This window comes from Uloborus diversus, unplaced genomic scaffold, assembly GCF_026930045.1.
Source record: "Uloborus diversus isolate 005 unplaced genomic scaffold, Udiv.v.3.1 scaffold_449, whole genome shotgun sequence".
NCBI classification, from domain to species: domain Eukaryota; kingdom Metazoa; phylum Arthropoda; class Arachnida; order Araneae; family Uloboridae; genus Uloborus; species Uloborus diversus.
This window is the reverse complement of record NW_026558625.1, coordinates 92,736-104,841: the sequence shown is the minus strand read 5'-3', so window position 1 is coordinate 104,841 and position 12,106 is coordinate 92,736. Positions and strand designations below refer to the sequence as shown.

Here is a 12,106-nt window from a genome sequence, read left to right as displayed (position 1 = left end):
ATCATAGCGATCAGGTGGCAGACACTTCTTTGTTACTTTTCATTTTTCGGCGCCTGATGAACAGCGCCGTAGAAAAACTGTCTCAAGTGCAGCTATATATCAATAGAAAAATGACATATGATGCCACAAAAAAAGGAATTCAAAAATTTTATTTATGGTTTCGTTCTGTTTTTTTTTCAAGCAGTCATTTTCACTACTCAAATTCAATGAACCTTGTAATGATTGCAAAGTATTGTCGCAGATTAAGGGAAAGGGTCGCGACCGTCATGGCCCCCCCCCCCCGCTAATTGTATCCACTTCCCTTCATTGTTCTGCCCAAAAAAATTGAATTCGAAATTTTTTATTTCGATTAATTTTTTTATTTTTTCAAGCAAACATTCAAAAACTCATAAGTTTGGGGGGGGGGGGGGCATGACCCCCCCTCCCTTGTATCCGCCACTGACGAAAAGGTTGACCAGTAATACGATTTTTCATGTCTGAGTCGCTCCTCGTAAATGTGATAAAGAGTCTATGTAGGTCTAAATAAAAGTGCGACAAATTGAGGAACGACCCTGTACGGCAGAAGCCGTACCTATACAACTAAAAAAGATACTCAGTAATTGCACTCTTCCCGCAAGTTAGAACAGGATTAAATATGTAATGTATTAGTGCCAAGAAATAAAAGGTGTTATTATCACATTTCATAAAAATACATAAAGTTGTTCACTTTTTTCCCCAACTTTGAAGTGTCTGGCTGCGCAAGGCCATCGAGCGAAGTGTCTGACATTGTAAGGCGTAACTCCTAGTAGCACCCCATGCAAAATATAAAAAAAATCACGCTTTATACTACGATGCTTTTGGACACGATTTTTCCCAACTTTGAAGTGTCGGGCTGCTCAAGGCCAGCGTTCGAAGTGTCTGGCATTGTAAGGCGTAACTCCTAGTAGCACCCCTTACAAAATATAAAAAAAATCACGCTTTATAATACTATTATGTTTTGGACGCTATTTTTCCCCACTTTGAAGCGTCTGGCTGCAAAAGCCAGCGTGCGAAGTGTCTGGCATTATAAGGCATAACTAATAGTAGCACTCTTTACAAAATATAAAAAAATCACGCTTTATACTATGATGTTTTTGGACACGATTTTTCCCAACTTTGAGGTGTCTGGCTGCGCAAGGCCAGCATGCGAAGTGTCTGGCATTGTAAGGCGTAACTCCTAGTAGCACCCCTTACAAAATATAAAAAAAATCACGCTTTATACTATGATGTTTTTAGACACGATTTTCCTCAACTTTGAAGTGTCTGGCTGTGCAAGGCCAGCGTGCGAAGTGTCTGGCATTGTAAGGCGTAACTCCTAGTAGCACCCCTCACAAAATATAAAAAAATCACGCTTTATACTATGATGTTTTTGGACACGATTTTTCCCAACTTTGAAGTGTCTGGCTGCGCAAGGCCAGCGTGCGAAGTGTCTGGCAGTGTAAGGCATAACTCCTAGTAGCACCCCTTACAAAATATAAAAAAATCACGCTTTATACTATGATGTTTTTGGACACGATTTTTCCCAACTTTGAAGTGTCTTGTTGGCATAAATTAAAGTTAAGTTTAAAATCCAAAAGTTAAGATATTTAAACTAAGCCAACATTAACTGGCCGTGTAATGTCAAGTTGGAGACAAGCAAAAAAACGTTTCAGAAAAATACCATTTATTAAATATGACTAGAATAACATCCCCATAAAATACACCCCCAAAATATCATAACATAAGTGGTTCCAGTAAATAAAGAAAAATGTCACCAAAATGTCGATGCAATCGCTTGCCACTCCAAAGGATCAACTTTAAGGCTCACGAAAGGTTCGCCGGATCACACTTCAGGAATGTCCGTAATGAAAAGCACCATTACACAATTCGTAGATCGGTGAACATCTCAGGTAGACACGTCGGAACACACTTCCCCGGCATTTTAATTGGCCGGACACGACACAACTGTTTCTTCACCTGGACTCCCTAATTCCAGGACTTGGAAGATTAAATATTACATACCACAAAAAACCCCCGCTAGCATCGCAGGGAAAAAACCCCCCCACACGTGAGCCGGACTAGGCTTCACGATCAAACACAACAACTGGGGATCGTTGAGAGAAGAGAGACGAGAGAGTGATCGCTGCCACTCGCCACAATATATATGTTTTATCAACCAATGAGATTCCATGCCTCGATGACGTCACCACACTAACTTCTACTTCGACCATCACTCATTTGCATATTCCACTGCCGCGAATATTCGTACTCCTCTCCATAGCACGTGCGGTCAACGAGTGGAATTAATTCGAGTCGATCAGGTGACAACTCAACTTTTCTGAATCGACACATCGAGACATGCAATCTCCGATGGTTTCAGTAAACAGTCGCCATTAATTATGGCGTGGGGGAATCGTCGATTGAAGTGTTAGCACCAACTAGTTGACAGGTTCTACTTTTACCAGACTGGGCTTAAAGTAGGTACACTTAACTTTAAATTATTTTCTTTAAATTATCGGCTGTGGACCGAGAATAAAAATAAAATAAAATAATATTTTATGCTAACAAATTCCCCCCTTCTCGGTTACACAGCACGATACACTTCAAAACGACATGAAAACTGACATATTCCAAACAACAATTAAAAAAATTTTTTAAACACTTTTGAGAAACATTGAAAAATTTACACATTTGAATATTAAACTTTTACATTTTCATAATTACCAAAAATGAGTTTGCACATTTTTTTCAATGTACCCCGAGTCAGAGGCTTGGTAAACGTATCTGCAGGATTTTCTGCGCTTTTCACATATTTTAATTGTATTCTCCTCTACTAAGTTTCTCAAAAAATGATATCTGACATCAATATGCTTTGTTCTGGAATTTTCTATAGGGGAATTTGAAAATTCTATTGCAGCTATATTGTCACAATTAATTACAGACCCTTTAAATTTATATCCAGCTATTTCAAAATGTGATGTTTCTTCTAAAATTCTTTTTAACCACACCACCTCTTTTGCGGCTTCTGTCAAAGAGATATACTCAGCTTCCATGGTGGACAATGAAACACACTTTTGTTTAAATGTTCGCCAGATAATAGGTACTTTGTCAATGTAAATAATAATTCCCCCCATCGAAATCCTATCGTCCCTATTTGCAGCATAGTCTGAGTCAGAAAAACCATTGATTTTAATTTCATTTATTGCAGATAGACTTAATTTATAATAATCTGTATATTTTAAATAACCTAAAAGTCTTAATAAACACTGCCAATGTCTTTTACCCGGATTTGCTTGAAATTGTGATAATAGATTAACTGTATATGCAATATCCGGTCTAGTTTTCCCTGCTATATAGGACAAACATCCCAATAAATTGCGATAAGGTACTTTCTCCATTTCTTTTATTTCTTGGTCCGTTTTTGGACAATCACCTAAAGACAAAATTGTACCTTTCGCTATTGGGAGGGTCGAGTATGGGTATTGATACTTTTCAAAATTTTCACAAACTGTCTTAATGTAAGAATTTTGGTGTATAAAAATTCCCCCATTGATTTCTTCAAATTCTACCCCCAATAATTTTTTAGTTCTCCCTAATTCTTTAATATCGTAATGTTTTGATAAATCCTGAATTGTTTCCTGAATTATGATTTCATTTTTTCCAAAAATTATTATATCATCTACATACATCAATAAAAACACATTTCTGTTTCTTGTATAAACACAGTTACTACATTTAAATTTCATAAAATTTAGACCTTGGAGCACCCTATCAATTTCCAGGTACCAATTTCTCCCCGATTGATGGAGACCATATAGCGATTTCTTTAGACGGCATACCCAGTCTTCTTTTCCCGGGATTACAAAACCCTGTGGTTGTCGCATATAGATTTCTTCATGCAAATCAGCATAAAGATATGCGTTTTTTACGTCTAATTGAAAATGGCTCCAACCCAGGAATATCACCAGAATTGAGAAAAACATTCTGATCAGGGAGAAATTGATAACTGGGGAGAAAACCTGAGAATACGATTCTCCTGCCACCTGCCTGTTTCCCATCGCAACCAATCTGCTTTTAAACCTGGCAATTTCCCCTTTAGCATTCCTCTTCAAGTCATAGACCCACTTATTACCAAGTACTGGTTTACCAACTGGCTGGGGAACTAACTGCCACACCCCCCTTTCTTGAATCACTTTCATTTCTTCTGACATGGCTTCTTGCCAATGTTTTACTTCTGGGGTTTTCAAGCATTGATTATAGTTTTGGGGAATTAGCACTTCTGACAAATTTGCCTCTGGTTCGGGTTCCATTTGTTCCTTAGGGGAATTAAAAATATCAAACACAGGATTATAAGGTACGTTTTTACTTTTGAAATCAAATAGTTCAGGATTGTAAACAATGTTATTCTTCTTACAATATTTTTCTACATCATTGGGTGACCTTAACCTGGTTTTATTTCCCTTTTCATAGTAGTAGATATCAGTACGGTCCCCTGTCTTTCTTTTTACTGCATCCCTCACCCATTCAATTTCCTCACAAGGGGTGGGAGCCTTTAGTTCATCTATTTCTTTATCTAAGAGAACTTCACTCATAGGTTTAATAAAAGAATAATCATCATCATTGTCTACATTCTCATTCAAGTTTGATTTCCCCCAAATTAAATTTTCCCTGAAGTCCACATTGATAGTTTCAAAAATTTTCTTTAGCTCTGGGTCCCATATTCTGTACCCTTTTGCTTGGGTTGCGTAGCCCACCATTATGCCCTTCTTACTCCTTGAGTCAAATTTCTTTAGATTTTGTTTTGGCATGCCTCTGTAGGCAATACATCCAAACCTCCGAAAATGCCTTACTGAGGGCTTGTTTCCCCAGAACAGCTCAAATGGGGTTTTCCCCCTTTCTTTTAGGACTGTTCTATTCCTGACATAATCGAAGCATAAGGCGGCTTCCGCCCAAAATTCTTCCCTTAGTCCAGAGTCTTTCAGCATTGCCCTAACCCCATTCATTAATGTCAAATTGTATCTTTCTACTACCCCGTTCTGTTCGGGAGTATAAGGGTTGGTTCTTTCTATGCTGATGCCTTCTTTAATTAAGTGGGTCTCAAAATTAGAATTTGTAAATTCCCCCCCATTATCAGACCTTATGGCCAAAATTTTCTTGTTGAGGGCTCTCTCTACATGCCTCTGATATCTAAGGAAATATCCAAAAGCTTCATCTTTTGACTTTAGAAAGTAAATAGTGGACTTCCTTGAGAAATCATCAATTATGGAAAAAATATATCTTTTCCCCCCGAGTGACTCCACCGGAAATGGCCCTGCTAGATCCATGAAAAGAAGCTCAAGTTGCCTTCTCGACCTTATCCCTGGAGTGGGCTTAAATGAACACCTTCTTTTCTTTGCAATAATACAAGGCTCACAATCTGGCCGGTTTCTACCTTTTATATTAAGTCCTTTGACACAGTTTTTCTTTTCAGTTTCCAAGATACTGTCATAATTAATATGGCAAAACCGTTCATGCCACAACTCCAGGTCTAATCCTTTGACCTCGGTTACATTTACATTTGGTGGTGAGTCACTACTTTGATTACTTAAAAATGAGGTGGGTTTTACAAAATACAATTTATCAATTAAAAATGCAGAAAAAAGTTTGATACCATCATTATTAAAAATACATATTTTACCAGGGTACCACCTTAATGAAAAACCAAGACTGTCTATCCTGGATCCGGAAAGCAAATTTCGTCTAAGTGTTGGAGCATAATAGACCTCATTCAATGTGATGGTTACTAGCTTACCATCTGTTTTGATTTCGAAAACAATTTTCCCTACCCCCTCGACTTGACTATTTACATTGCCCACAGCTACTTCCATTTTTGTATTTTTAACAGGCCTCAATTCACAAAATAGGTCCCTATCTTTACAGAAATGTGCCGTGGCACCTGTATCCAGTAAAAATACTGGTATTTCCTCCTTCAAATTTGTGTTGTTGGCCTGCACTCCTGATATTTTACTGATGGTGCAAAACATTCCAGCCTTAGGGGTATTACCTTGTTTGACAATATTACGATTACCTTTATTTTGATTAGTTGGTTTTCTGCTCCAACACCGAGCCGAAATATGCCCCTTTTTGCCACATGTGAAGCAAACTCTCGTTTCAAATTTATTTACATTTTCAACTTTCCACCCAGTCTGGTGTTTATTCTGAACTGAAAAAGCATTAACACCTGAACTACTATTTCCAAAATTTTCATTTCCTAAAAATTTTAATCTTCCCTCTTCTGCCAAAAGTTCATTCAAAACATTTGAAAAGTTAAATTTACTTTCATCCCATCTATAAATATTTTGTACTATTCCCCTAAAATTTTGATCTAAACTTCGTATTAGTTGAAATCCCTTTAATTTCTCATCCATTTTATAGCCATTCTCCTCCAACTGTCGGAGCAAACACTTCAATCGAGCCGCGAACATTCCAATAGTTTCTTTTTCATTAATTCTGCTAGAAAAAAACTCCTCCCACAATCCGGCAACACGGGCTAAAGACGGAGGTTCAAAATTCAATTTCAATGACGTCCATACAGCATATGGATCGTCTAAATCATCTATTAGTTGTTTTAACTCATCCTCTATGTTGAGGTAAATAATCGCCACTGCTTGGCCCCTCCGTTTCTTTATTTCTGCCGAAATACCTTCTTCTAATTTGGTTTGGGTTAATTCCCATAAATCTCTTTCTATCAGTACCATTTTCATATTTTTCGACCATGTTGCCCAATTGCAGGAGTTAAGTTTCTTAATGTTTCGATAGTCCCGTTCCATTATTCTGAAAACTTTTGCAAATTTGTCTCCAACTAAAATGACATTCGACCGAGCTCTGCTACCACTTTGTTGGCATAAATTAAAGTTAAGTTTAAAATCCAAAAGTTAAGATATTTAAACTAAGCCAACATTAACTGGCCGTGTAATGTAAAGTTGGAGACAAGCAAAAAAACATGTTTCAGAAAAATACATTTATTAAATATGACTAGAATAACATCCCCATAAAATACACCCACAAAATATCATAACATAAGTGGTTCCAGTAAATAAAGAAAAATGTCACCAAAATGTCGATGCAATCGCTTGCCACTCCGAAGGATCAACTTTAAGGCTCACGAAAGGTCCGCCGGATCACACTTCAGGAATGTCCGTAATGAAAAGCACCATTACACAATTCGTAGATCGGTGAACATCTCAGGTAGACACGTCGGAACACACTTCCCCGGCATTTTAATTGGCCGGACACGACACAACTGTTTCTTCACCTGGACTCCCTAATTCCAGGACTTGGAAGATTAAATATCACATACCACAAAAAACTCCCGCTAGCATCGCAGGGAAAAAACCCCCCCACACGTGAGTCGGACTAGGCTTCAAGATCAAACACAACAACTGGGGATCGTTGAGAGAAGAGAGACGAGAGAGTGATCGCTGCCACTCGCCACAATATATATGTTTTATCAACCAATGAGATTCCATGCCTCGATGACGTCACCACACTAACTTCTACTTCGACCATCACTCATTTGCATATTCCACTGCCGCAAATATTCGTACTCCTCTCCATAGCACGTGTGGTCAACGAGTGGAATTAATTCGAGTCGATCAGGTGACAACTCAACTTTTCTGAATCGACACATCGAGACATGCAATCTCCGATGGTTTCAGTAAACAGTCGCCATTAATTATGGCGTGGGGGAATCGTCGATTGAAGTGTTAGCACCAACTAGTTGACAGGTTCTACTTTTACCAGACTGGGCTTAAAGTAGGTACACTTAACTTTAAATTATTTTCTTTAAATTATCGGCTGTGGACCGAGAATAAAAATAAAATAAAATAATATTTTATGCTAACATGTCTGGTTGCGCAAGGCCAGCGTGCGAAGTGTCTGGCATTGTAAGGCGTAACTCCTAGTAGCACCCCTTACAATATATAAAAAAATGGCGCTTTATACTACAATGTTTTTGTGCACCATTTTTTCCCTGCTTCGAAGTGTCTGGCTGCGCAAAGCCAGCGTGCTAAGTGTCTGGCTTTGTAAGGTTTAACTCGTAATAGTACCCCTAATAAAATATTAAAAAATCACGCGTTATACTATGATGTTTTTGTTCACCATTTTTTCGCGCCTTTGCTACCTCTTCCCCGCCAAAGCCAGCGCGAGTCAGCTTAACTAATAGCGAACCCTTCATACCTGCTCCAGTGCGCTTACGCAGTAAAATTTTGGGCCTTTATACTATGCCGTATGTCTGGCACCCATGGGCTCTTACTCTATAAAGCATTGGAGCTGAGGTCATTATTTGTCATGCGATCAACCAAATGCTTAGCTACCGGTCGCTCAAGGAATGATACCATACATATACTCATGATTGCGAAGAGCAGAATTTGAATTCAAGATGTCAAAATTCAATTTTTTTTCAAAAATAAGACTAAATTTGTTTAAATAAGACAAAATCTCGAAAGGGGCAGCATATTAGGTATTTGCGCGCGGGCAGCCAACACCTTAAGAGTGGTCGATGTATTGTAAATCTGTTTTCACTCAATATGGCATTTTCGGTACTTTCCTGAGTCTGAATTCAATTAGATTACTTTTTGCACGTGACATAACTAAATTATATACAGAACCAAATAAATATAGAATTATCATTGTACAAAAAGTATATGAACAATAAACCTAAATGGAAAACAAAAATGACTGATTTTTATCAAAAAATATAAACACTTACTTTTGGGATCATTTCGGTGGATTAGCACATTGAGAGTAGGATGGCGTATGAGAAGGTTGCATACAAAAGGCACGATTTTCATAAGGGTGTCTGTTCTTGACATTAAGGAAATCCTGCTCAATTTTTTTGCAAAAGATGCCACAACATACGCTGGTAAGTGTCTATAGAAAATGAAATTTATGTGAAAATACAATTAGTTTTAATGTATATATTGGAAGCATTGGATCTTTTTAAAAAATCTTACTTCACTTCAGTTTTAGACTCGTCTCTTTTTTTTTCACTTTTAATAATTGTTGAATGATTTAATTTTTCAGAAGAAAATGTTTGGTGATATTTGAGAGATACTTTGTAGTGCTACATTGCAATGCATATAAGAATAAAAAAACAATCATTGTTTTCTTATACCTTTAGCAGAGGTTGCTGAAAATTGTTTCATACATTGAAAAGAGGGTAATAGAGAGACAGAGAGTGCACAAAATAAGAGATCATTGTGCTCTACTTTTAGAGAAAGTTAAGAACTGAGAAATAATTTGAATGTGCCATCATACTTGAGATGATCACTAATCATACATTTGCAATATACAGTCAAATCTCGATAACTCAAAGCTTATAACTCGAATATTCCTTTATCTCAAGGTTTTCATCGGGTCCCAAACTCTTGAGACTTGTCTCAAGAGTTTTGCATGTCACTGTCTTTGTCATGTTTTCGTGTCATTGTCATTGTTTTTGTGTAATAAATTTGTGACTTGTTTTGCATCCATTATTTCTGGCTTTGCGTGCATGCAGCGCGTCAGTGTTGTGTTTTTGACCATTGTTTCTTATGTCATTCTTCCTTCTTATCCTCCCCTCTAACACCTTTTAATAACTTGCTCAAGAGTTTAAACTCACCCAGTATACATGTATATCATATGCTTGTATGTAACTGTCTACTCGAGTACATACGCCTGAGTTATATAATTATTTGCATGTATATGAGTATGAGCGGATATATATATGCATAGTCGAATGTATATCTGCATAGATAAATTATACTTGCAGATACCCATATTACGTGTTTATTGGCGCATTTATGTGAATGCGTATGCATATGCATATACTGGTATAATTGAGTCAAAACAATACTTATTAAGTGAAATTATTAATTAATTGAAATTTGCCTTATACTCAGTGATATTAGAATAACAATAATCGTTAAGCCTAATATTATGGCCACTTTACCCCATCTTACTTAAATTGTTCTAAAAAATTATCAAAATAGATTCAGCTAACTGCTAATGAATAAGAGTTCTTCAGACAAGCAGGAATGTTCCTGAGTAGTCAATCTGTTCATAATTCTAACAAACAAATTTTTTTCAAGGAAGTTAAAAGAGGTGTTTAGATTTTTAAATTTATCATAATCATTCAAAATATTTTTTTTTTTTTTTATCAAATAAAATCTTGCCAGTTTAAAAATTTTGTATTCAAAATGTAGTTTCTAACTGCCCTACTCTAAAATTTTCATTCATTTGAACATTTATTTCCATATAGCCATCTATTTGTCGTATGACCACTTTACCCCCATTGACCACTTTTCTCCACCAAACGCAACAAAAGAATGAAAAAAAATTGGATGAAACAATGACACTGGCTTATTTTTGCAATGTTTATAAATTCCCTTCAATTCCATAGTCTCCTAACTCTATTAAGATAAAATTCACAAAATGATGTTCGCAAGACCAAGAAATTATCTACTTCTAGAATAATTGAGGCAAAGAATGGCTTTTTGAATTAAGAAGTAATCATTAATGAATTTGCGGTCCATAATGAATGAAGTTGATCATGCATTTTTAGATATGGTCATGCCTCCGGAAACAGAACTGATTTAGCATGTGAAGATTGAGATAGGCCACATGACAATAAAAGAATTTGGATGCCTTTTGAAGGCTTAACATACAAACAACAAAACTATTTTTGCTTGCTGTTAGGAATGATGAGACTTAGTAAGATATTTCCTTTTGCTTCATGCCTAGAATTTAATATAGGAATTCATAATAACTGTATGTGAAAATGTTAGTAAAACAAATTTTTTAATTCGTTTTACGGCAGGACCTAATGGAGAAAAAAAGCCCAAATGATTATGTAAAATAATAATAAATTTTAAAATGCATGAAGGAAAAAAAATCTTGATTAAAATATTTCAAAATCCATCTTCTTGATGAAGCTGTAATATTATATGCATCATTATTTCATTCAAAGTATACTTACGTAGATGATAAAAACAGATTTGACAAGTAAAAAAACCTTGCACTTAGTTTTCCATTTACAATTTTTTCACTGAATAAAGCATACAATTTTTTGTAAAAATCTGGATATTCCCTACAAAAAAACAGAATTATTTTACTGAAACAAGCAAAATATTTTGAAGTACATTTAAATAACATTTAAAATAGAGCAGCTTTTAAAAATTTATATGTTAAAACTCAGATGCATAAAGCATTAATTGTTCATGTTATGAAGGTATGCAATTTCTCACTATACAGGATTAGTTTTGGTAAGTTTCCCGTTGCTCATTTGATACTGATACTGCCTAGTGTCTTATAGCATAATTTGTAAGTAATATTCTCTATTACTTCCCTGAGAACTAAGCTTTATATGTTTAGTAGTACAGTGAAACTTCTATCAGCAACCACAGCCATTCGCAACCAATTTTCTTCTCTATCTACTCAATGCTAAAAATTCTCTCGGAAATTCCAGAATATATACCTGTAGATGCGTTGATCTTCTACTAAACAAATAATATCTATTCTGCAAAATAATCAGGGTGGCGACAGAAACTGGAAGAAAAAGTTCCCTGAATTTCCCCTGATTAAGTTCACCAAATTTCCCTGATTTACGTTACCAATGATAATGGTTTCCTTTCTTTGCCCTACCTGAAAAACATTGCATATTAAATTAAATGCAGTGTTTAAAACTGTTTAAGCTGTTAATTAAAACATATATTTTGAAAAGATGCTCCTTTTTTTATATTAAATTATATTTGTATATTAAATAATTGACAGAGAAATATTGTAGGAAATCTAAAACAAATACTTCCAGGAACCAGTGAACAAAAGAATTCTAAGAGATTATTGAAATCACTCTTAAAGATATCTAATCGTGATAAAACTGAAATATTTAAATGGAGATAATCTTGAACTGAATTTTCAAGCAGTATAATTGTTGTTGCAAGAATAACAAGTGATAATTAAAGTATAGAAGTAATGTAGTTTTATTTACATAAATAATACTGCAGTGTGCAGAATGTAAAGTGTATCTGCAGAAATTAGTTTTCAAGATATTTGAAGAAATGTGTGGTGAATTCAGTACTAACAATAGGAAAAT

The 12,106-nt window shown here is 35.7% G+C and overlaps 1 protein-coding gene across 2 annotated transcripts in view; it reads right to left on the bottom strand.

Annotated features, from left to right (window-relative positions):
- LOC129233482 (nucleolar complex protein 4 homolog) overlaps window positions 1-12,106 on the bottom strand; it is a 101,472-nt gene that overhangs the window by 22,906 nt on the left and 66,460 nt on the right. For both annotated transcript variants that reach the window (XM_054867501.1, XM_054867502.1), the window contains exons 10-11: window positions 10,991-11,101; window positions 8,747-8,907 (exon numbers count right to left, since the gene is read on the bottom strand). In XM_054867501.1, the coding sequence (XP_054723476.1) occupies window positions 8,747-8,907; window positions 10,991-11,101 (272 nt within the window). The remainder of the gene's footprint in view (window positions 1-8,746; window positions 8,908-10,990; window positions 11,102-12,106) is intronic.